This window comes from Rhinichthys klamathensis, unplaced genomic scaffold (assembly GCF_029890125.1).
Source record: "Rhinichthys klamathensis goyatoka isolate OS25496 unplaced genomic scaffold, OSU_Roscu_1.1 h1tg000234l_1, whole genome shotgun sequence".
NCBI classification, from domain to species: domain Eukaryota; kingdom Metazoa; phylum Chordata; class Actinopteri; order Cypriniformes; family Leuciscidae; genus Rhinichthys; species Rhinichthys klamathensis.
In genome coordinates this window covers 784720-811993 of record NW_026606757.1, presented here as the reverse complement: position 1 = coordinate 811993, position 27274 = coordinate 784720, and the positions used below count along the sequence as shown (strand labels likewise).

The window sequence follows — 27274 nt, the reverse complement described above, 5'->3', positions numbered from 1 at the left end:
CTTTACCCCTTTGATTTCTCTGGTCTGTCTCAGTTTACCCCTAAGCTGAGGTAAAGTGAGACAAGACCACTTTTTAAAAAAACAATCATATTTTCACTGCCCTTTGTCATGAACACATTCTGATAATTTCCATTGCTAGGGAACATCCTGAATTCATTCATTCATATAATTTTAGCTCGCTTAGAGGGGAGCAAATGTAAAAATGTTTCACTTTACCCCACCCTCCCCTATATGGAAAGTCCCTATGTGTGTGTGTGTGTGTGTGTGTGTGTGTGCGCGTGTGTGTGTGTGTGTGTTTGTGTGTGTGAGAGAGTGAGAGTGAGAGTGTGTGTTTCTGAGCAATGAGATAACTCCAGCAGAGATTTATAACTTTACACTTAGTTATGTCAGGTGTGGCACAGTTGCTGTAGCGATGAACATTGGACCAAACACTTTCTGAGTAAGAGGTCATAGAGCACCTCCCATTGCTTCCTTAAACACTTACGAGAGACTTGCAACAGAAAGAGACTTGCAAAAGCTGGTGAGTAACTGAGCACACAACACGGTTCTCTCAACACTGTGAGGATCTTAAATCACAAAACATGATAAATCATTGGATAGCAGGAAAAATGTTTTACCTTGTGGTTTAAGGTGTAAATTCTTTTATGGACACTTTCACGGTGCAGATTCAAGACAGTGAATCTTTATGGGTGATCACGAGAATGATCAACTGAGAACACAAGACTCTATTTACAGTATAAAGCCTGGTGACCACAATAGTGTATATGATTTGAGTATGTATGGTTATGACCTCCTTTTAATTTATAGAGTATATGTTGAATATTTTCTTATACAATTAGTTACACTGTAGTACTATTTAAGTGAAAAAAGAACATAATAGTGGAAAGCATGTAATGGAAAGCATAACAATATGCACTTTCGTTGGAGATTAATATTTGTAAATAAAGTGGTAATTTATGTTTAGTTTTTTCCGCAAACAAAGCACTTGTGTCGCTTCATAAAATTGAGGTTAAACCACTGGAGTCAAAGTACTTTTATAATGTCTACTTATATTTACTAGGGTTGGGTATCGATTCCGATTCTTATTGATTCCTAATTGCAATTCCAATAAAACAACAACAACAACAACAACTAAGATATCAAGTCCTATAGCAAAACATTTAATTGAAGCTGAATACCATGAACAAAAATCAACAGGCTAAAGAACACTTATACAAGGAACGTTTGCCTATGGTTTAAAAATACCATAGCAAAAACAACTAACTTAACTAATATCAATTTCAAACATAATTAAAGACAAGTAAGCACTCAGTAATTAAAAAAGAACAAATAGAAATCTCACAAATAAATACAACTGAACAAAGAGACATTTCAAAATTAACAGTGTTTTAAGATTTTCAGGTATTCAGGTACAGAAACTATTCTTTTTTTTACAAAAAAATGTAAAATAACTTTATAAATAAAATATACATTGCAAATATAGTTACAAAGTTATTCAGTCCAGAACAGCGAGTACATTTTCTCTTTGTCTTCTGTTGTTTGATTAACGTTATTATAGGAACTATATAGGAATATTAGGTTGCTGTCACTTTAAAATTTGCACAGATCCAACATGCTGTTACACGTGTGTTTTCGTTGACAACTGTTTACGTTCACTTAAGACATAACCTACTATTTTTACTAGGATATTTTGACATTTTTGTGTGTATTTGTGTATTTGTAATGCGGAATAGAACTCAGTTCAGCAGATTAAATAGCGTGCGGGTCTTCTTGCGTTAGAATGGTTTAAAAATCATATTAAAATGCACACAACGGAATCGATAAGAGGATCTAAATTTGAATTTTATAACAAGTGTCCGATTCCAGAATAGGAATGGATTTTTGATTCCCAACCATAGCATTACCTTTCTGGGGCTTGAAAGTGGTAGTTGCGTGGGCTGTCAATGGAGTGACAGAAAGCTCTCAGATTTCATCAAAAAGATCTTTGTATGTGTTCCTGTGAGGGACTCGACATATGGCAAAATAAAATCCAAATGCTGGAAGTTTATTTAATCTCAGCAAACAAATCCAATACACTAGACAGAGACGTAGTCGATAACTAAGGCAGGCAAAACGTGGTCGATAAGGCAGGCAGGGTAATCAGAGACAAGTAATCAGTCCAAACAGGGCAAAAACGGTAATCCAAAAGGCAGTAATCTAATAAGGCAAGTGCAATGGTCATAACAAGAAGGCAAAGAATAAGCAATGAATAACGCTCGGTAAGGCAGTGATAGACTGGCAATATACTTCACAAGGAAGAAGTGGAAAGGCATGGCTATTTATACTAGTGTGAGGCAGGAAGTAACCAACAAAGCAATAGTCCATGTTAGTATTCGGGAGAGGGCTCCCTCTGGCAGTTGGATGAATGGGTGCCAGCCTCATTCATTACAGTACCGAAGATGGACTAATGTTTTACGGGATTGGAACGACATTAGGGTCGATTTTGGGTGAACTAACCCTTAAACATACAATCTCATTATGTTTGAATTATCCCACCCAGACCTAGTTTTTTTTTTATCAGCATAAATTTAGAAAAATAAAAAATAATAAAAATAAGTAATACCTAATTGGTAACACTTTACAATACGGGTGCACTAATAAGCATTAATCCATGCTTAACTAATGCACAGATAATACTGAATTAATGTGTAACTAATGATTATCTAAGTTAGTCATTAATGATTACCACATTAGGAACTAATTAAGAGTCTGTATGGTTAATGTATTAGTTCATACATGAATTGTTATTAATTAAATATGTAATTGTGAATTAATTCCCTAATAACTCATTGTTTTAACTAATAGTGTTAATTAATATGTTAATTACCAGAATGAGCCAAAGCCTTGTATTTCAACTTCCAGATAATAGATGTACACTAATATGCATTAATACATGATTAATTACTTCATTGTTAGTGCAAATTCATGTGTAAATTACTACAATTACTAAATGACTAGTTAATAATGATGTGCCTCAACAAGTAAAGTCATAACATAATGATAACTTTGCAAATCATTAGCTAATGATTAATTAAAGCAGAAAACTGGAAGTTGAAGTGCATAGCTTTGACTAATTGTGGTAATTAACACATTATTAGTTAATAAAATATGTTATTAAGGAATTAATACACAATGACACATTGAATTAATAGCAATTCATGTATTACTTAATCTATTAATCATATAGACTATTTATTAGTTGCTGATGCAGTAATCATTAATTAATGGTTTAGTTCTTCATGAATCATACATTAACTCATGATTATCTATGCATTAGTTAAACATGAATTAATGCATATTAGTGCACCCGTATTGTAAAGTGTTACCAAATAATTTATAACATAAATAATATATCATTATTTTCTTTCACATTACACTAATGAGAATGACATTTTCTCACATTATGTGAACGTGAATTTGGGGGAAAATGTGAAAATTATATAATGTTACATATGCTTCATTTTCTTTATGCAAGGTGTCAGTGTCTTTATGAATTTGGGGTGAAATATAAAACTCACATGTTCTTGGCAGGGTTTGTGAGATACACAACAAAAAATATGAATGTTGACATTATTTGTCAGCTACCACTAGGTATAATATTAAATATTAAAAAAATATTACTATTTTGTGAAACATCCCTTGTGAAAGAGAAGCATGCTTAATTGTACTGACTGTAGACTTGATGTGTACTTTAAATAATGTTAATTAAATAAAAGGCCACTTGATTGTACTTAGTCATCATGAAATCAAAACAGACAATTCTTATATTTAATTTGATTTTGCAGTATTTATTATAAATGATTAATCCGGGCACATATTTTTTTAAATTAATTTCCCCCTTATATTCTTTAATAAAAAAATAAATTAAAAAACTTCCGCCCTTTTTGCAATGACATCTTTTTATTTATCTGATGAAGTGTTCACCAACATGAGGGTGGGCCAATAACCTCGACCCAACATTTCCGATTTGTCAGCATAAAACGGAAGTTGCGATAGCCTTTTCTTCTCTATTGAGCATCGTTGAAATGCCACAGCCCACCTGAGTATTGTTGCTGACAATGGAGATTCATATCATAGATGTGCAGTCAACAAATCTGCAGCAACTGTGCAATGCTGTCATGTCAATATGAACCAAAATCTCAGAGTAGATTCAGTTTATTTAAGGAATCTGATCCCACTCACATGTGACTCAACAGCTGCTCTAATGGGCTCTGTGAAAATCTCCATCTCTCACAGACAGACTCATTAATGTCCATTCATCCTCAGACACACACCTCTCTTTACTCATCTGCACAGTCAGATTCACTCCAAATTCACTTGTACAGTCAGAGCCCATCAGCTTCATTTCGCCTCACAGCAGTGTACTGCTGTGCTGAGTCTCACTCATTTGTATCTCAAGCTCAGGGCGGAGAGAACAGCCTTGTTTGGTGCTTGAGAGGGTCACATGACCACAAAATGGTGGAGGCTCTAAGCAGTGGGTGAACAGAGCATCCCTGACACTGAGAGAGATACAGGCACACATCCATGATCTGAAACGCAGAGCAGGAGAGAAAACTGTGCCTCAGCCGTGGTGGTGAGTGCATTGTGCGTGATTATATCAGGCATGTTGTTGTTTGAAACCTTGAGTGTTGGGATGGGAGGGGAAAGAGGGAGGGATGGGCATTTGTTTGTGATGCATCAGTGTTTGGTAACGGAAGAGGCTTAGCATCAGCATCCTTTATGATGCAAGACATGGGCAGCTGCTTTTGTTTGTGCATGGATCATAAATGAATGTTTGTCATGTTTAATACAAACATGTTTTGTTGTAATGAGGTTTCAGCTTATAAGCACATTTGACCTGCTTTTGCCATCATTCAAATTCATGGCTCTGCATGTACGGCTCATTTATTTGCCTGTGTGTGTGTGTGTGTGTGTGTGTGTTTGTAAATGTAAATGTGTGTGGACACTGAAGCGGAAGAGTTATTCACAAAGAAGAGGGGAGAGAGAGCAGAGTAGAAAGGGTTGTTGTTGATGATGATGATGATGATGACATAACGCCCCCGCCCACTTTCCCTGTTTCCTGCTGTGGAGGATGGAAAGATAGATGGATTAAGCCAAAGTCTTGATGGAAGGAGAGAGCAACAGACCTTTCCACTTTCACCCTCGTCCGCTCTCTTTCTCTCTCAACAAACATTCTCTGTCTGAGAACTGGCAACCATCTGGCAGCTTATTGTAGACACTCCCGCGAGATAGGCTTCTCTTCTCACGTGGGCGTGGCTGTGTGTGTCCATGCATACATTTACACATGAATTCACACTGCTTCTAAATTCCAAATAGGAATGGTAAAAGGATGATACGGAGAGTTTTTTTGAGCAGATAAGTTTATAGAGACTATAGTTCTCTTAAGTGAGTTTGTTTGTTGTGCATTGCAGCTGCAGCAAATGCAAGAGTGCTATTACAACATATTGAAGAGCGACAACATTACCGGATTCACAGTATTAAGTCATCTACTTTGCTGGAGACTCGTTTGAAACAGCTCTCTTTGTTTGTGAGTCCTTGTTTTGTAGCTCCAATTTTAACAAGGGTGTGTTAAAACTGTAAAATTTGTAGTTAAGTAGGATAGTTTATTATTATTATTATTGAGTTGTTGTTGTTGTTTTTTTAAATTTAACTCTAAATACAGGTCTATTTATTTATTAATGTATTCATTATTTTTATTATTATAGTCTCCTGCATCGATAAGTGAAAATGATCTCTCGTTGTTTTGTGTGTGTTTCTCATAGTTCCCTTTCTGGCGATGTGGGGATGGACCTGACTCATGAACGAAAGATGAGCTTTGAAGGTGCAGAGAGTAGACCAGGTAAGACTAAATACAGCTAAATACTGACACTTATAGAATCTGCCCGAAGATATAAGTAGACTGAATACATTTAAAAAGACTGCTTCAGATTCACAGAACAGTGGATCGGTTATGTGTAAAGTAACATTCTCTTCTTCTGTTCATCTTGTTAGGCTTAACATGATTTCAATCATAACAACTCTCTGAATAGTTTTAGCATGTTATTGAATTTGGCAATGTTAATGTATTTGGTCTTGGCAGACTAGATCTGCTATGCTGCTGCAGAGCAAGTATGGACTTGCTACTGCCAATAGATACACAGACGTGCTGTGAGCATGTAAGATATGCTGCTGCTGCATAAATCGACGTATAGATAAATGGCGTAGCAGATATAGGCAGGTGGAGCTGGGGGAGGTGTAGGGTTTCAGAGAAATTCTGATAGCGCAATGCAAGACTAGCTAACAGCAAACAATGAAGCAGACTATTTAAATGCCGAGCAAGAAATGTTATTGGCTGCAGGATCAGTAAAGGCCAATCAGCTTGTGCCATATGTGGTAATGATGTGTGGACCTATCAGCATGCGCCCTCTAGAGTTTCATGACTGAAATAGATATTTACTCAAGTAGGACATGTTCTGAATCCTTGTAGGCCCTGGAACACTATTCAAATGACCCAAGCTGAAACAGTGTACAGAACCATGTGTAATGCTGGATAATTTTATAGATGTTAATTGATTGTCTGTTAATTTCCACTAGCTCCGCCCACCTCCCTGCCCCTACAGGGCCAAGGGGGTGTGGCCTCTCAGAGGAAAAAGCTGTCCGCTCCTCGTATTAGTCTATCATTGGACCAAAGTGAGGATGACCTGTTTGACACACCAGATGACCTCGACATCAATGTTGATGATCTGGACACACCTGATGAAGCAGATTATACTGACCATGAAATAGACTGGGAAGGTTGGACATAAACACTTGTAAATAATTGTTTATTATTAAAAAAAGATTACTAATACACAGTATGTTTTTCAGAGCCTCAAGCATCCCAGAGAGATTCAGTAAAAGAAACAGCTGAGCCCATTCCCACATACAGTGCTGAAGAAGAGCGGCAGGATTCCAAACTCTGGAGAACTGTCATCATTGGAGAGCAAGAGCACCGCATCAACATGAAGAGCATTGAACCCTACCAAAAAGTCATATCCCATGGAGGTACGTTAAAGGAATATTTCAAGGAAAATTTAAAGTAGTATTCTGTCTGAAATCAAAACAGACAATTCTTATTTTTAATGGAATTTTGCAGTATTTATTATATATGATTAATCTGTGCACATAGTTTTTAAAATTAATGTACGCTCATATTCTTTAATCAAAAAAACTTTCGCTCTTTTGCAAAGACATCTTTTTATTTATCTGGTGAAGCGTTCACCAACATGAGGGTGGGCCAATTACCTCGACCCAACAATTCTGATCCGTCAGCATGAAACGGAAGTTGCGATAGCCTTTTCCTCCCTATTGAGCATTGTTTAAATACCACAGCCCACTTGAGTATTGTTGCTGACAATGTCTATCCCTTTATGACCAGGTGTTAAATATAAAGCAAAGAGACAGTGATTAGCACTGAGAATAATTCAGACATTTTTCTCAGTGTTCAAAAACAAAGGGTTAGGTATAGCCAATGCATGTACAGTATAGCCTTACAATGGAAGTCAATGGAGTATTAAAAGTAAAAATGTGAAGCTCCTATTTTTCATCAGGGGATGTCCAGTCCTGCTCCTGGAGGGCCACAGTGACTGTCCTGCAGAGTTTAGCTCCAACCACAATTAAACACACCTGAAACAGCTAATCAAGCTCTTAATAGGCATACTAGAAACTTCCAGGCAGGTGTGTTAAGGCAAGTTGAAGCTAAACTGTGCAGGACAGCTGCCCTCCAGGACCGAGTTTTGACACCCCGACTTACATGGACATGGAATATAATGTTTGATATTTGATATTTGAGCTTTAATACCTAAATCTTCCAATTAAGGATTTAATTTGGTCAGAAATGAATCTGATGGGATAGAGATTCTATCAAATCATGAGTAAATGTTTGAAAGTTATGGTTAAGTGGTTATACTTTTCAGAATTTGAAATTTATTTGTGGTCCTGTGTGCTTACCCGATGTATGTAATGTAATCTATATAATTATAACAGCAGACAGACACTGGTAATATATCTTAAGGTAAATTTACTCCTGTGAAAAAGAAGTACACTTAGCATACTTTAAAAAAGAGTGATGCTATTATTATACGGAAACAATATACTTTAAAATAATATACTTAAGTGCAAATTAAATGTAATGTTTTTGCAGTTAAGTTGGGTACTAATCATCTAGAACCGTTTAGTTAGATGTTATTGACAATTAAATGCAATTAGTTAAACATAACAGTGTTTTTTGACCCACTTAAGTAGGACTTCAGCATGTTTATATGTAATTTCATAATTCTGTTGTCTTTGAAATATGGTAAAAGCATATTGTCGAATGTATTGACAAGCATTTATTGTGTATTAATAGAAAGATAATTTCTATTGAAACTTATGTCATGTATTTAAATATATTTGTAATTACACATTTGCAATGATGAAGTTGTAGTTTAGTACATTTAAAATATAATAACAGTTACATCAATCAAATACTTCACATGTGCTTTAGTATTTGAGTCAACATTTCAAAATAAGTGTACTTTTTTAAAGCATGACAACAGACTTTTAAATGTGCACTTTTTAAAAGTGTACTTAAGTGTGTTAAGAAACATAGTCAGGAAAGTGCAATCTCTTATGATCCACTTAAGTATGTGGAGTATTATATCACCTGCAAGTACAGTTTTTAATTATATTTGAAATACACTACTTAGTGCACATTTATTACAATTTAACCCACTTTTTCCTCAAGGGTAACCTGTAATATGCCTTCAAATTGTGTTGAGCAATTAATATTGAAATATATTTAATATTTACCCACAGGCTACTATAGCAATGGTGCGAATGCCATCATTGTGTTTGCTGCATGCTTCCTCCCTGACAGTGACAGAGAGGACTATCACGAGATCATGGAAAACCTCTTTCTGTGAGTTTAGTCTGATATAAGCCAATCAGTTGCCCTGATGTCAAAATATCTTACAAGGCTTGTTAATCCTATAATATAATAGAGGGTATGCATTGACGTCACTTTCCCTCAGCTGTACTAAGTGGCAAAACATCCCGCAACACGAATGGATTTTATAGAGGAAACTGCGAAAACTGGAGTAAAACAATTGATTATCTTCTTAAATTAAAGGCAGTTGGACTCTACAGTGTTTCTTACAACTTACAAAAAAAAAAAAAAAAAAAAAAACAGTGGTCCATGGACATTGACATGTGGTCAGGAATAGGAATCGGGTTTCCTGACATTTATATGTACCTGATTTCAACGCTGGGGAAATACATAAGGCAAAGCCTGTGAATGCTTTATCTGTTAGACAACACTATAAATATGTTATTTATTAGGTAGATCTAAATCCGGATGACCAGTTATATCATTGTTATATTGTCATATCACCAAGCCCTAAAACTTGTTAAAGCACTAAGGAAAAGACATAACATTATAAATATCTGTAAATCTATCAATCTATCAATCTATCTATGGAAAACGTCTCGGTTACATATTGTAACCCTCGTTCCCTGAAGGAGGGAACGGAGACGTATGTTGTAACCGACAAATAGGAATCTCGCTAGCGAGGCCAATCTAGTTCGAGTGAAACTAAACAAGCCAATGCACATTGGCGTGCAATAATTTGCATCAGCTGTGCAGCCTCACAGCGCGGGTATATAACGAGCAGCTGGTGTGATTGCACTCTAGTTTTTTTGCTGAGGAGCCAAGCCTGAAAAAGCTGGCCGCCCCGGCTGGCGGCAGCAGATGTGGCGACGGGACATACGTCTCCATTCCCTCCTTCAGGGAACGAGGGTTACCATATGTAACCAAGACGTCCCCTATTAGTCGGTCACTATGACGTATGTCGTGACCGACAAATAGGAATCCCTACCAAAGCGCCACAGCTGCTGCACCCAATCCAGCGCCCTGTGCAAGCCTCTACACCTTCTTGCCTGGAAGGATGATTGGAGGTTGCTTACACAGAGTGTATCTGTTACTGTTGTTCCGTGATAACCCATACAGTGAGATTATTGGATAACACTGGGAAGCGTGCCCTTCTGTTAGGAAGGAGAATGCTGCGGAAGCCACTTTCTTCAAGGAGTTATGTGGGGAGTACATATGGACTAGCCCGAAGGTTGTACTACAGATGAATTACTGGGTGACTTAGCCCAAGGGAAAGACACAGGCTTCCGTTAGGAGCAGCCGTGGAGAATATACACATATGGGATCCCCGTAGGGTCACACATATGGAACCCAGCCCAGATCCGGTCTCAAGGATTCAGCGGATAAAGGCCTGGCGCCGGACGCTCCGCCATGTCCGGGCCGAGGGGTTTTGGAGGACTCAACAGGTTTTTACTCTGGAGTAATAAGGGTGCACAGTAGGGTGCAGCAAGCCGACAGAGCCGGACCTCTCGGTGCTTCTACCCATTTAGGGTGAGAACACGGAAGGAGACCGGCTCTACACGTAGGCTATAGTATCTAGCGAACGTGTTATTTGTCACCCAGCCCGCAGCTCTACAGATATCTGTTAGCGAGGAGCCACGTGCCAGCGCCCAGGAGGATGCAACGCCTCTCGTGGAGTGAGCATACATCTCCTGGAAAGTGCACAAGGCATGTGCATCCTCTGCTTGGAGACAGCCTTTCCCTTCTGCTGGCCTCCGTAACAGACAAAGAGCTGGTCTGAGGTCCTGGTGCTTTGAGTTCTGTCCACGTACATACGCAGAGCGCGAACGGGACAGAACAAAGCCAGGGCTGGGTCTGCCTCCTCCAAGGGCAGCGCTTGCAGGTTCAGTACCTGGTCCCTGAAGGGAGTGGTAGGAACCTTGAGTGCATAGCCAGGCCGTGGTCTTAGTACTACGTGGTTGTCAACCGGCCCAAACTCTAGGCACGATTCGTCGACCGAAAATGCCTACAGAGGCCAGTTCAACCAGCAGCAAAGTCTTCGTGGAAAGAAGCTTTAAGTCTACTGATTGCAAAGGCTCAAAGGGAGCATCCTGAAGTGCTCGAAGCACCAGGGAAAGGTCCCAAGAGGGTATGGAGGGGGGTCGAGGATGATTTAATCGTCTCGCCCCCCTAAGAAACCTGACGACCAGGTTGTGCTTTTCCAACTGTTCCAACCAATCTATGTGGTTGTGATAATAGCTGAAATAGCTGCAGCATGTACTTTGAGGGTGGAGGGAGACAGCCTTCGCTCCAACCCTTGCTGCAAGAAGGAAAGCACAGACCCTATCGAACATCTTCGGGGGTCTTCTCGGCGAGAAGAAAACCACTCGACGAACAGGTTCCACTTCAGGGCGTAAACACGTCTCGTAGAGGGCGCCCGTGCTAAAGTGATGGTATTAAGTACCTCTGGGGATAAGTCACCTAGAACCTCCACATCCCGTCCAGGGACCAGACATGGAGATTCCAGAGGTCTGGAAGATCCTTCCTCAGAGGAATGGGGCAGGGAGGGACTGTCATGAGGAGCATGAGTTCTGGGAACCAAGTACGGGTGGGCCAATAGGGAGCCACCAGAAGGACCTGCTCCTCGTCCTCCCTGACTTTGCACAGTATCTGCGCAAATAGGCTCACTGGGGAAAATGCATATTTGCGGCGGCCCCGTGGCCAGCTGTGTGCCACTGTGTCCGTGCCGAGTGTTTCCTCGGTCAGGGAGTAAAACAGCTGGCAGTGGGAGGTCTCTGAGGAGGCAAACAGGTCTACCTGAGCCTCCCCACACTCTCTCCAGATCATCTGAACCGCCTGGGGGTGAAGTCGCGATTCTCCCGGGAACACAGCTCGTGATACCTCGTCGGCCACTTGGTTGAGCACGCGGGGGACATACATGGCTCGAAGCGACCTCAGATGCTTCTGACTCCATAGGAAGAGATGGCGGGCAAGTTGCGACATGCGACGGGAGCGTAGTCCACCTAGTCGGTTGATGTACACAATGGTTGCAGTGTTGTCCGTACGGACCAGCACGTCCCTGCCCTGTAGCGGCCTTTTCAAGCGGCTCAGAGCGAGATGTACTGCTAGCAACTCGAGGCAATTGATGTGCCAGTGCAGTTGGGGGTCTGTCCACATCCCTGACACTGCATTACCGTTGTACGTGGCACCCCAGCCGGTGGCAGAGGCATCAGGAACGAGGGATCTGACCACGGGCTGAAGGTCTGGCGGCACACCGGTGTGATTGCCACCCGGTGAGTGCCGTGATGCCACGCCCATCTCGGGACTCGGCCGTGAAGCCAGTGCTGAAGCGCTCTCATATGAAGAGTCCTGCCTTTTAACGTGTTCAAGCAGTTCAGCACCGACTGGGTGCGCTGCTCTGTGAGGCGCGCTGTCTGTGCGACCGAATCCAACTCCATTCTGAGAAAAGAGATCCTCTGCACAGGGGAGAGTTTGATCTTTTCCCAGTTGACCTGAAGACCCAACTGGCTGAGGTGCCTGAGCACGAGGTCCCTGTGTTCGCATAGCTGATCTCGAGAGTGTGCTAGTATGAGCCAGTAGTCGAGATAGTTGAGGATGCGAACGCCTCAGTTAGGCTAGCACAGCCGTTTCTTGAAAATCACGCCTCGCTGAAACTTATGAAGCGATCATTTAGATTGATAACGGTAAAATAAATCCTTTTTTTGTATGGCAAGGGATTGATTTGTATTGGTAGATCTAAAAGATGCAGATTTCCACATCCAGATAGCACCTCGTCACAGGTGCTTTCTGAGATTTGAATTCAAAGGAGTTGCTTATCAGTTTACAGTCCTTTCTTTCGTGCTATCATTGGTCCCCCATACATTCAAAAAGTGCATGAATGCTGTTCTCAGCTCTGTGTCTGAGCTGAGTGCGCATTCTGAATTATTTGAACGATTGGCTGCTCATGGCTCTCTCGGAGAGTGCGCTGAGCAAACAAAAAAGAATGCTCATCAAGCACCTTCAGTGTTTTGGGCTGCCCTCTGTTTATATGCATCTCCGCCCCTGATTCGCGTGCTTGAAACCAGTATTCTAGGAGAAAGTTTTTCCCCATATCATCATCAATGACGCAATGTTTCGTTCCCTCATTTCAGGGAACCGAGGATACATCCAACGAACATCCAACCATCCCTCTTTGTAGAACACAATGCTCATCATAATGGATGTTTTTAAAAAAACGCTATGCAGAATGTAAATGGTAAATATTTAATTCATGAGTTGTCAAAACAATGTATAAGCTAGGGTATAATTTTTACGAATTGCAGCGATCTATTTGCTTCTCTTTTCTGTAGCTTTCGGCAGTATGTAAAGAGATAGCTCCAATTTCTTGTTAAATCTATTTGTACAGTCAACCGCAAAGCTCTTTCCCGTTTTAGAAGTGTTTTGTTTGTTTTTCGCGTCATTCAAGCTGAACACAATGCTGCCACTTTTTTTGCCACTCCCACCTACTGTGACATCATGTGCATACCCTCCATAGAATAATATTATTGATTGATTTGAGAACAAATCACTAAATGAATGTGAATTTCTCTTCAGGTATGTTATCAGTACACTAGAGCTCATGGTAGCAGAGGACTACATGATCATCTATCTGAATGGAGCCACTCCACACCGGAGGATGCCTGGCCTCAACTGGCTTAAGAGATGTTACCAGATGATTGACAGGAGGTATAATATGCCTTACTTATCAATATTCTGTCTATTTACAGTATGTTGAATATATTAAAATGTGCAATGCAGAATATACAGTATATTAAAAATTATGACTTATTTTTGTTTTTTTACACTTTTTCAGGCTTAGAAAGAACTTAAAATCTTTCATTATTGTTCACCCATCATGGTTCATTAGGACAATTCTAGCCATCACAAAACCATTTATCAGGTATGTTGACTGGCATTTTTTTGTTTTGTTTTAGTTTTTTAGTATTGGTCAATAGTTTAGATACACTCGACAGAATACGTATCTCATGATCTTAAAAACCGTATCTAAAGGTTAATGCTTAAATGCTTGAAAGTAGTTTTATAGACAAATAAAAAACTACCTTAAGATTTAAAAAAGCAGATTAATAGCATGGATGCATTGAATTGATCAAAGATGATAGCAAAGACATTTACACCGTTAAAATATTTATTTCAAATAAATGCAGTTTTTTTGTACTTCCTATTCATCAAAGAATCCTGGAAAAAATGTATAATAGTTTCCACAAAAATATTGAGCAAAATAACTTGATAATAAGAAATGTTTATTGCGCACCAATCAACACATTAGAATGATTTCTGAAGGATCATGATTCATGTGACACTGGAGACTGGAGTAATGACTGCTGAAAAGTCAGCTTTGCTATCGTAGAAATAAATTACATTTTAAAATATATTAAAATAGAAAATAGTTATTTTAAATCATAATATACAGTGCTGGTCAGAATTATTTGCCCCATTGGTAAATATGATCAAAGATGGCTGTAAAAAATAAATCTGCGTTGTTAATCCTTTTGATATTTTATTTTAAAAAATAGCATAAATCTAACCTTTCATTTAAGTAAAAGAATTGAAAGTGGGGGGAAAATCACATTATGAAATAAATGTTTTTCTCTAAAACACATTGGGAACAATTATTTGCCCCCTTTTATTAAATACTTTTTGCAACCTCCTTTTTTCCAAGATAACAGCTCTGAGTCTTCTCATATAATGCCTGATGAGTTTGGAGAACACCTGACAAGAGATCAGAGACCATTCCTCCATACAGAATCTCTCCAGATCCTTCAGATTCCCAGATCCATGTTGGAGCTTCTTCTCTTCAGTTCAGCCCACTCATTTTCTATAGGGTTCAGGTCTGGGACTGTGATGGCCATTGCAGATGCTTGCTTTTGTGCTCAGTGACCCATTTTTGTTTTGATTTTGATGTTTGTTTTTGGATCACTGTCCTGTTGGAAGATCCACACATGGCCCGTTATAAGATTTCTAGCACAGGCTGTCAGTTTTTTATATTTTTTATATCTGTTGGTATTTGATCGAATCCATGTATCTAAAAAAGATGTCCAGGATGTCTGGCAGAAAATTAGGCCCACAGCATTAAAGATACATCAGTGCGTTTCATTTTTACACATGGGGTAGTTTTTTATCCCTGTGCACCAAACCCAAGTATTTGCTGCCTGAAAAGCTATTTTCTTTTTCATCTGACCATAGAACCCGTCCCGTTTGAAGTTCCAGTAGTGTCAGTTACTTTTCAAACGTTCTATGGACAGATGAAACAAAAAAAAAAAGAGCTTTTTGGCAGCAAACACTTAAAGGAGTAGTTCACTTTTAAAAAAACTTTTGCTGATAATTTACTCACCCCCATGTCATCCAAGTTGTCCATGTCTTTCTTTCTTTAGTCGAAAATAAATTAAGGTTTTTGATGAAAACATTCCAGGATTTTTCTCCATATAATGCACTTTACTGGGCACCAAACGGTCCAAGGTCCAAAAGACAGTTTCAGTGCAACCTGCAAACTGTTCAAAGGGCTTTAAACGATTCCAGACGATGAATAAGGTTCTTATCAAGCGAAACGATCGCTAATTTAAAAAATAAATAACAACGTTTAAGTTTTATAAGCTCACATGCCCGCCTTGCTCTGTTCTGTGTGACTCTCCTGTTCGAACTCGTTCATCAAAATGAACAAATCTTTTTTCGAGTCATTTGATTCATTTAACAACCGAAATGAACGAATTGACTCGGAAAAAGATTTGTTCATTTTGATGAACGAGTTCGAACAGGAGAGTTACACAGAACAGAGAAAGGCGAGCATGTGAGCTTATAAAACTTAAACGTTGTTATTATTTTTTTTTAAATGAGCGATCGTTTCGCTTGATAAGACCCTTATTCATCGTCTGGTGTCATTTAAAACCATTTGAACAGTTTGCAGTTTGCACTGAAACTGTCTTTTGGACCTTGAACCGTTTGGCTACCATTGAAGTCCATTATATGGAGAAAAATCCTGGAATGTTTTCATCAAAAACCTTAATTTATTTTCGACTGAAGAAAGAAAGACATGGACATCTTGGATGACATGGGGGTGAGTAAATTATCAGCAAAAGTTTTTTAAAAAGTGAACTAATCCTTTAATATGGGTTTGGTTCATACAAGTATAAAAAAGTACCCCATGTGTAAAATGAAATACTCTGAACACGTTGGCCACAATTATTGGCACTCCTATAATTTTTTATGAGTAAAATATCTCTGAAGTATATTCCCATTAATATTTTCCTTTTTTAGCACACCAGGGTGACTAGGAACATGTAATTGTCTAGCTATGAGTTCTTGGTTCACAGGAGTTTAAATATGAAGCAACACAAAGGCCAAATTCCCTTAATCGCCCATCACAATCAGTAAAACCAAAGAATATAGTTCTGATGTGCATCAAAGGATTGTTGATCATCACAAAATAGAAAGTGGCTGTAGGAAAATAGCTAAAGAATCGAAAATCCCCATTTTGACCATCAGGGCAATAATTAAGAAGTTCCAATCAACTAAAGATGTTACGAATCTGCCTGGAAGAGGACGTGTGTCTATCTATATTGTCTTAATGCACGGTGAGGAGGAGAGTTTGAGTGGCCAAATACTCTTCAAGGATCACAAATGGAGAATTGCAGAGATTAGTTGAGTCTCAGGGTCAGAAGCCTACCAAAAAAAAAAAAATTAAATAACCCCTACATCCCCACATGTTGTTTTGGAGGGTTTCAAGAAAAATCTTCCTCGCTCATCCAAAAACAAACTCCAGCATATTCAGTTGTCAGACACGACTGGCTCTTCAAAAGGGACCGGATTCTATGGTCAGATGAAACTTAAGAAAATAGCTTTTTGGCAGCAAAGCCACCAGATGGGTTTGGTGCAAACAGAGATAACAAGTGCCCCATACCCACAGTTAAATATACCGCTGGATCTTTAATGTTGTGGGCCTATATTTTTTTCTCGAGGTTCTGGACTTCTTGTTCATATACATGGTGTCATGGATTCTAGCAAATACTAACAGATAAAAAATCAAAACCTGACGGCCTCTGCTAGAAATCTTATAATGGGCCGTGGTTGGATCTTCCATCAGGACAACAATCCAAAACAAACATCAAAATCAGGTCACTGAGCACAAAATGAAGCTTCTGCCATGACCGTCCCTGTTCCCCGACCTGATGAGTGGAGTGAACTGAAAAGAAGAAGCATCAACATGAAGCTGGGAATCTGAAGGATCTGGAGAGATTCTGTATGGAGGAATGGTCTCTGATCTCTTGTCAGGTGTTCTCCAAACTCATCAGGCATTATAGGATAAAACTCAGAGCTGTTATCTTGGCAAAAGGAGATTGCAAAAAGTATTTAATAAAAGGGTGCCAATATTTCTGGCCGACGTGTTTTGGAGAAAAAACATTTATTTCATGTGATTTCCCCCGCACTTTCAATTATTTTACTTCATTTTTTTTTTTAAATGAACGATCAAAAGGATAAACTATGCAGATTTATTTTTTACAGCAATTTTTGATAATATTTACCTGGGGTGCCATTAATTCTGACCACAACTGTACATGGATACGCCTTATTGTTATCGAAGCAACCATGCAGATGGGTTGTTTATGTCTGAACACAAAAATCTTATTTGATCACTTGCAATTAAAAGTGCGGACAGTCTGCCTGAGAAGATAATTTGAGAAAAAAAAAAAACTGATTTGCCTGAAGTCTGAACATAGTCGTAGTGTACAAAATATTGGCTTTGGAGACAAAAACAAACAAAATAAAATGGATTCATAAATGTTTTCCAGCTCAAAGTTCAGCAGTAAGATAAAGTATGTGAACAGCTTAGCTGAACTGGAGGAGCTCATCCCAATGGAGTACGTCCACATACCCGAGTGCATCATCAGGTGAGCAAGTATCAATGAGTGACATGTTTAATTGTCTTTCATTACATGTATGCCAATTTATTTTTAGCACTGAACTATACAATGGGAGAAAGTAAACAGAGGGATCATTATGGCACTGATCAGCAGCACACATAGATTGTGAGAGCGAGACAACCACTGACAGATGTAGCTGCTGAAGAGGTGTTGAGTGTGTTTATGAGAATCTGCACAGGAGTTGTCATTCTATAATTTAAAACCTGTGAAGACACCTTTCTATGGGAACAGACATTTCGAACAGATTCGATGATTTAAAATGCTGGGGTGAAGAGTAACATTATAAGATTTATCTGTTTTACTAGGAGTTACCAACCTTTTTTTCTGACCTACCCCTATAATCTAACAATCAAATAATGTAATAAATATGAAATGATTGTCTATTTTTTTCCATTAAAAAATCTCAGCTTTTTTATAGTTTTATATATTCTACATTTTATTTAAATGTAAAGAAAGTTAAAAATATAACTGAGCTAAAATATAAATTAATTAATTTCTGCCCCTCTAGACTGGATGAGGAGTTACGGGAAGCATCGGAGAGCTCTACGTGAGTATTAGAGGTCTTTGACTATTTTCGTCAAAATATCATACAGTGCACTAGCTATATAACAAAACATATCTTTTTCATTTCTTTATGAAGAATCAACAGCTTTCTCCATGGAAGTGAGATTCCACAAGGATCTATGTAAGCATATTAATATTAGCATATTAAATTGTTTTTAAAGTCAACATGAAATAGCAACAAATATTTTACATGTTCCTGGTCCTACTGTGCAAAAAAAAACAAAAAAACATCTCAGGTTATGACTGTACAACGCATTCTCATCCTTTGGCGTCATATATGTGACGCCATATGAGATTTCGTCGAAATCTTACGCACATGGCATCCTTTGGCGTCAATATAACACGCACTGTTATGGGTAGGTTTAGGTCTGGGGTAGGGTACGGTTATGACGCCTTGGGATCTGCGTCTCATATTGACGCTAAACGATGCCATGTGCGTCGGATTTTACCTGTATGACGCCTTGGGTTCTGCGTCTCATATTGATGCTAAAGGATGCCATGGTCGTAAGATTTCAACGAAATGCCCAAAGCGTCACATGTATGACGCCTTGGGATGAGAACAGGCTGGACTGTAACCATGGTTTCTTGAAAAGGGGAACGAGACTCGACGTTTGAATTGACGCTATGGGTAATGCCATCAGCGTGACTGTTTTCTGAAGCACGTGTGCAAACACAACAATTTAATTGGCCGACGACAGTCAATGACATCACTTTAGTCCCAGCCTCTACAGCCTTCCTCCCTTCCTTGTGGGCTAGGGCATACTTCTAGGGAATACTGGCCCAGGGAGAACATTTTAAAATACGACATTGGCCAACCACTACCTCGGGGGGAGAGCCCATATGGGGGTCACACCTAGAATAATTATTCATCAGCCTCATTACATAGAACTCCAACTATAGGGAGCCACTGGGGAGCTTCAGCTCTACCATCACCGCACAATTGGGGGAAAGTACTCACACCCTGGCTGGACTCATCTAGGATCCCAAGACTCCTGGCACTTGCAAAGGTGCCCGATATCAAGAAGGGATGCTAGAAGGCAATTTAACTCTACTTGTTAGGTTCTAAGGGATCGGTTAGGGCTCCAACAGGGAGTGGAGGACCCTACTTTAAAATCCCAACAGCAGCTGAGGGTTCTACTCAACACTTAACCCTGAAGAGCAGCCAACCAATGGGAGCCTGCTAAGCGCTTGCTACAACCATCGATACTGCTGCCGTTCTAGAAGGAAGCCACCAGGGAGCTCTTATCCTATCCTACTAGGTAGTTCAACCCTCCTAACACACTCCTCTAGGGCCTTCTATAGCTCGTACTTGATTCAGTCAGCACTAGCTATAGTGACAAGAACAATAGTAATGGAGGAAATAAGGGATTTTACTTGTCCTCAGTGATTCTGGCCTGTTTACCAAATCGCTTTCTTTCAATCATTTCCCTGAGATCTTGTCTCTTCTTCCTAACATCTCACCTCCTCTGTGCTCTACTCCTCGAAGGAGGAGGAGCACAAGTGGCCACACTCTCCCTCTGGCCCTGCCTCCAGTCCTTAGACTGTGATGGACCACACGAAGATTTAGATTGGGCCAGGATGTACTTCCTGCAAACTACCGACCCAATCTAGTTGTGACGCGGACCATTACCTCCAGAAACTCCTCGTATGCTGGGCTGATAGGCTGAGAGGGCTCACTAAAAGCGATATCTTCACCTTCTTCAACCACATCCACCTCATCCTGGCTGGATTGTGCTAGCAACATACTGTCTGCTGGATCCTAAGACTCAAGAGAAAGCACATCCTGATAGAGAAGATCGCTCGGGCCAGTGACCGAGGAACATGAGAGGGACATACCATTCTCGAATTCCTCGGCCAGCTTGAGCTTCCTCATTGTGAATCTCTCACAATGAGCGCATTCAGCTTCCCTGAGATCTTAACGCACGTCCTCCTCACCTAAACACACAACGCACAAGTTGTGTTTGTCTTCAGGTTTAAAAAACCTGAGACACTGAGGCACACACTTCCTGAAATGCTTGTTCGAGTGCTTATCCATGATAGATTTCTTTACACTCGCTAACATAAACAAACGGCTCCTGAAGACAGAAAAGCTGATTACATACATTGCAGGTACCCTCTTATACTTACGGTTGCTCAGGTAGTGAATTCATGGACTGTCGTCGGCTAATACATTTTTTGTTTTGGCAAACGTACTACAGACACCGATCACACTGATAGTATATCCCCATAGATAAGTGTTGAGTTCTACTTTGTAAGGGAACTCTCATTTTCTGCTGACATCACCAACATTATGCAGGCTATTGGTTCACGTTATAACTAAATTGCTTTGCAGCCATTTTTTAAACCTTGCCAATAATTAACACAATAATTTAATGCGGTTTAGCATTAATGCAGTGAAGATTATGGCAATATATATATAAAACAAAATGTTGACAGCACAGGTGGTAATTGGTAATGTAAGAGCCTCTATAATCCAGAGCAAACTCCCATTCAATTCTTGACAATTTTCCCAATACAATAATTTTTTAAAGGCACAGTATGTAAGTTTCACCAGTAGAGGTCAATAACAAAGGCTTAGCTTGATGAGACTATGAATATGCGTGGATCATTGGAGTTGTTGTCTTCACCTCCACAGCCGATGGAAAGCAATCTAACGGGACTCAGGCAGAAATTATGTTCATGGGTGAGCTAATGTATTCCATTTTTATTAACATTACTGTAGTATGAAGCAGGGCAGGGCAGAAAGCATGGGACATTTTACGTTGCTGTTTTTACTATGCTTATATGCCACAGTCGGCCACTGCCACTCCTTTCGTCTTATGCTTATTTTACAATTAAAGTTATGTTTCAGTCCGCCTCCTTCCCTGAACTTGTACTCTGTTACAGTTACATTTGATCAATTAAATTCACATTGTTTGCGGGATAACACAGTATTTTTTTACGTGTCAAAACAATCATACTAAAAATACATTTGAGTGTGTTGAAAGTTGCGTTAGCTCGATGGTTGGTCTGAGATACTTAATGCACATTGCAGTGAGCTAGAACGATATTAGAATATCATACTGTATGAATAAAAGCTGGATGTCTTTTGTTGCTAAATGGCATGCAATTAATTTTTAAATATATTGTATGGTGGAAAAAAATGCTGTATTATTACTGTTACTAAAATTCTAGAAGTGGCATATACTTCTTCTTCTGCTTCTGGGTGAGATGACGGCGATAGAGGAGCCAACCATTGACCAGTGATAGGTCAATCAAGTAGTACAAGATGCGCAGATACCAACGACGTGGGCGGATGTCAATGCGATAGAGAGCTGCAAACATGTCTGCTAAGTCTACTCCTCCCATGTTGTGGTTGCACACCTTGACAATGTGGGGTCTGTCCACTTCCACATATTCCTTCTTCTCTTTCGACCACCTTCTGCATCTCTCAACAGGTTCAGGGCCAATGAAGGATGATGCCAGCAACACTGCCTTGTTATCATACCACTTCACGATGGACATCCCGCTTGTCTTTTCGTATTTCACTTCATACGCACCACGCCCGGACTTTGAGAGTTCCTTGTCACTCTAGAGGGTACATCCACGGAGACGGTTACGATTGATGGTAGCAACTGTTAGAATTCCCATTTTCTTCAGTTCCACAATGAGTTCAGGGGAAGTGAACCAGTTGTCGAAGAAGCACTTGTAGTTTAGTCCTTTTGGAACTTCTGATACGAGACGAAGCACAACTTCACCGGCAACACCAAGTCCACGCTCATTGGTCACGGTCCCTTTTCCAGTGTATACTTCAAAGTCATAGACTAGTCCAGTGACACCTGCACGAGTAAAGACCTTGATTCCCCATTTATGCGGCTTGTTCTTGATATATTGTTTCATTCCAAGCTTTCCTTTGAAGGGGATCATCTGCTCATCAATGGAGTGGTTTTCTTCTGGTTCAACCTTCAAACAGTTGGCACGGACTTTCTCAAGAACTGGACGCACCTTGAATAATGGATCGTATCCAGGCTCACCCTTTTGCTTCACATTTGTATTGTCGCTCATGTGGATGTATGTACGCGGATTATCAAATCGCTTACGTCCCATGACTGTCGCAATTGGGTCGTAGCGGGTTGCCGTCTGTCAGTACATGCGGTAAGATGGCATACGTACTACGGTCATCAAGATGTGTAAACCAATTAATTGCTCTATTTCAGAAGGGGTTGTTTTCAGTTCTGAGCCATTCTTCATAACTGCATACAAGTTAGATTGGTGAGAAATATGTTCAAACACAGATTTGTCCATGAACTGATCAAAATACCACTTTGGACTTGGTATTTCGTCTGGGGGAGGTGAGAATGCAGGTCCTCGGAATGAAGAGTCTATGTCAGCTGCTGGGGGTTTCCTCTGCCTCCAAGAAAACTCTTTGTTGACTGGAGCTGGGCCTGGCTGAGGTTCATTGTCATCAGGGACCTCAGTGTCACTGTCTGCATGTATGTTATGAATTTCAACATCAAGGTGGTTGAGATTAGCTGATATATCATCATCAAAGCTGGAGTCAGGAGATTCCTCAAAATCTGGATCAGCAATCAGGAGATTCCTCAAAATCTGGATCAGCAATTTCATTGTCTGAAATGGATTCTGTGTCAGATAAAGCACCATCAGGAAGGCAAATGTACTCGATGACTTCCCTGGCTGAATAAATCTTTCGTCTGCCTGCCATAACAACCTGCAAATCCTGCATAGAAAGTATTCTGTAAGGTAGTTTGCCAAAAAATGCTTTGACACAATGATCTGTACTAATAAAAGTGCCATGGAATTTAGGCTACATCAGTTTTCCTCACTGCACAGTCAAATGAACATGGTATTGTGCCATTGCTTTTGATCAAATCTGCCTCTGATTGTGTGTAAATTCACTCCAAATAATTCAATTTTGCATATGATATACCATCAGTGACACCTTAAAGTAATACGTAAACACTGGTGATAGGAACATAACCCTAGTATAAACTGTTGCTCAAAATATAGGCAAACTAGTAGATAAAGCATGTGGTATCCAGTGGTACCTATCTGGCCACACGTTGCAAATCTGCTACGTTGAAATAGAGTTGCACCAGGGGAAAAATCCAGAAGAGATAAAATCTACTAATTGGCATTTACTGTGTCTATACACTTATGATTCTTCTTATGCAGTTTTAGTTTCAAATTAATGGAGGTTGATAGTGATACTTACATGAAATTGATGCCAAGAAAATCAGTTTCAGGGAACCCATGGAAACAGACATGTTGGAAGTGAGTGAGACTACACTGCCACCTGGTGAGCAAGTGGGAAACTGTTTGTTGCTAATGGACAACCAAGTCCTGCAGTGGTACTTCTGAGTAAAAAAAACTCATAAAATATGTATCTGGAGTAATAAGGTAGTTAGTTTGTAACTGTTGCAAATCAGCAACGCCTGCCTTGAGAGGGTTAAAGTTGATCCTGCTGCTAGCTCTTGGAGAGCTCCTACTCACGCTCTCAGTCTCTGCAAGATTCGGAAGGGAATGATTCAGATTCCTCTTGGCACAGCTACTAGAAGACTCACAACTGTCAGACAGGTTGCTCACGTCACATCTACGTCGTCAAGCTCAGTTTGAGCCTGCGCAGTACGCTCAGTCATCAGGAAGTGAGTGCTTCTAATTGACTTCACTTTTCTCCGTTGAAGTCTATGGGGTCGCTGTGTCCATTTCTTTTACTGTCTATGGTTACACACTGGTCGAAATAGCTGATTTCCCTGGATTTAAACATTGATTTAAATATTAAGTACAATAGTCAACAAAATATATGACATATATAACATTTTTGTTGAATTTTTTTTAATCCAAAAGTCTTACATACTGTGCCTTTAAAGGGTTAGTTCTTCCAAAAATTTTTTTTTTTATGTTTTACTCACCCTCATGTCGTTCCAAACCTTTAAGACATTCGTTCATCTGAAGTCAAATGAAGATATTTTTTAATGAAATCTGAGAGATTTCTGTCCCTCCATTGACAGTCTATGCAAATACCACTTTGATCATGCATCAAAAAGTGTATAAAGAGCTATTTAATTTAGGATTTTATTCATTTATAAACGTTCATCAAAGCACACATCAGGTGTGGTAAATGGAAGCTCAAGCATGCTTGCTTGAGCTGTGATCACTAATGAGGTTCATTCTAGTGTTACACAGCACGTTTGAGCTTCCGCAAGAACCAATGAGGTTTGTTCTCGCTTATTCGGTTGAACTTCTGTTTATTTTCACTGATCAATGTTTATGTCATTAAAAGCCTAAATTCAATCTGTTCATCATATGAAACGATCTTGTCTCTTCTGAAAATTTGGACTAAAGCTCTCTATTCATATGGATTAGTTTTACGATCTCTTTATGAACTTTTTGAAGCATCAAAAGTGGTAGTTGTGTAGACTGTCAATGGAGGTACAAAAATTCCTCAGATTTCATTAAAAATATCTTCAGTTCTGTTCTGCAGATGAAGAAACGTCTTACGGGTTTGGAACGAGGGTGAGTAATTGATGACAGAATTTTCATTTTTTTGGGTGAATTATAACCCTACAGTCATCTCAATCTCTCTTTTTTTTTTGTTACTTGGAAATGTCATATTACAGAAGTAAAATGTTATATGAATGCTGTTTCATGTAAACTTTAAAGTATATACATTTTTTAAATAATACTAAATAATGATATACATAATAATAATGATATAACTTTTTTATATCTGTTGCAGAGCTCAACCCAATGTGAGCAGTTCATAAGAGTCGTTGGCTGTGGGTGCAAGAACAATATGTCTGTAAAGGTTTTGAGTATTTCAAATTGTAATGATTGCACGCTAATATGGATGCAATAATCACTTATAATAAGAGAAAAGGGTATTTTTGTTAGCTCGCAGTGCTGGGATGATTAAAGCAGCACAACATATTCTTAAAAACAAATCACCTCATATACAATAATTCTTCTCACATTTGAATTTGCACCACAGAACAGTAGCTTAAATCAGCTCAATGCTTGAAACATTCTTTGTCTCCTATCGTCTTGCAAAAGTTTATCTTGTTACTTGAATAATGCATGAGAGGCATTTTAGCAATAATATCATGTTGTACTTTTCCCCTTTAGGCTCATAATTTTCACAGTCAGCTATTTTTTTCTAATTGGAGCATGTATAAAGGCAAAATAGGCAAAGAATCATGTCACTTCAGTTGCTGTCAATAATAATGCATGCAAGGTTATTCTAAACACAAAGACAATGCATAGCATCCTGTTAGCACCAATGCTAACTCTCCACCCTCTCATGCTAAATTGATGACTTGGGGACATAGAAGATAGAGCACTCTAGAGTTACTTATTTCCATTGTCAGAAACAGTACGAGTCAGGTTTTAATTTAAATTTAGCCTCATATCAATTTGTGTATCAGTTCAAATTCAGCAGAGAGAAATCATTTGTAGTTCTTAAATGTGAAGTGTATTATGTTAAAGTGCTTTCTCTATTGCATTAAAGGGATAATTCACCCCACAATTAAAACTTGTCATCAACTACTATTATAATATCTTCATTTGTGATTCGAAGATGAACGAAAGTCTTACGGGTTTGGAATGGCGTGAGGGTAAGTAATTGATGACAATTTTTATTTTTTGGGGGGTGAATTAATCTTTTAAGCCCTTCATAGGTTGACTCTGTGAACAATGTAGCATAAAGACTTTTGTGGCTCTTTCAAAAATTGTTTCATAATCGTTTTTGCTGTCACACATGTCTGGCTCAATTAATTACATGAATTTCTTTGAACAATAGTGGATATTGCCACAAGAGGTGGCCTCAGAACGTTTGCGAAACCCAGTGTTTGCTAATTTAAACATGATAGAGTGCAACAGTGCTCACTTTTTCAGTGGCCTTGGGTCCAGAAGTCATTTTTCCTATAGGGATTTAAAAAAGTTATAAGTCACGAACCAAACTAATCAGCTAAGAGGTGAATCATAACATTACAAACTTTGATTTGAAGCAAAAAAGTATTTAAATTTTTTACAAAAAAACAGATTCAAGACTGTCTTTTACGGCTTTAATGAGAGAGAACTACATTCTCACAAAGCAATGTTAATGAAATAATCAAATTAAAAAAGGATATATATATATATATATATATATATATGTGTGTGTGTGTGTGTGTGTGTGTGTGTGTGTGTGTGTGTGTGCGTGCGTGCGTGCGTGCTTGCGTGTGTGTGTGTGTGTGTAGGTCTTTAACATTTTAAATCAAGTTATTTTTGATATTCTGTTTGGTGCCACTAGAGGCGCCATAATGACACACTTCACCTTTAAGAATTATAAGCTATGTAGTAATGCATTAGTCGTTCTTGTGCTCAAAACACTAAAATCAGGCCTATAGATGTTTCAGAACTTTGATGTCTTATTGAGTGTTTTCCATGTTTAAAGGTAAAAATAGTGCCACAATCAAAGGTCTGTCAAATCCTAAGAGCATGCTGTTTCAGAGGTTTTCACTTTCATTGTGACTTCTCTGTCTACTTCCGAACACCTCTTGTGTCAGTGTGTGAGAGTGTATGTGTATAGGTTTGTATTTTGGTGTGTGATTGTTTGTGAATGTGTTTATATGCTGTTAGGCACCAAGTTCTTCCTGCTAACAGGTTTGGAAACTAAAATAAAGGGACTTAAAAAGATTGCTGTATAGCACAATATTCAAATGAAGTGTGCAAGTGTGTGTGAATATTTGAGAGACATTATGTGTGCGATTGTATCACTGCATGTGTCCCTGATTGTTGATATTTGATCCTTTTAGACTGAAATTCTATCTAAGAATATGAATATGAACTTTTATCC

The 27274-nt window shown here is 39.1% G+C and overlaps 1 protein-coding gene across 3 annotated transcripts; it reads left to right on the top strand.

Moving 5' to 3' along the window:
* Positions 1-429: 429 nt before the first annotated feature.
* prune2 (prune homolog 2 with BCH domain) lies at positions 430-25979 on the top strand. Of its 3 annotated transcripts, XM_056265482.1 has the most exons (12): positions 4503-4612; positions 5451-5566; positions 5802-5878; positions 6613-6813; positions 6886-7062; positions 8854-8956; positions 13496-13627; positions 13755-13841; positions 17746-17844; positions 18386-18424; positions 18518-18562; positions 25178-25979. In XM_056265482.1, exons 3-12 carry the CDS (start codon positions 5824-5826, stop codon positions 25203-25205), a joined length of 966 nt encoding a protein of 321 aa, XP_056121457.1. In that variant the 5' UTR covers positions 4503-4612; positions 5451-5566; positions 5802-5823; the 3' UTR covers positions 25206-25979. The 3 variants fall into 3 exon arrangements, with proteins under 3 accessions (XP_056121459.1, XP_056121458.1, XP_056121457.1); XM_056265484.1 differs by lacking the exons at positions 4503-4612; positions 5451-5566 and adding an exon at positions 430-520; XM_056265483.1 differs by lacking the exon at positions 5451-5566 and having other exon boundaries at positions 4487-4612.
* Positions 25980-27274: the final 1295 nt, after the last annotated feature.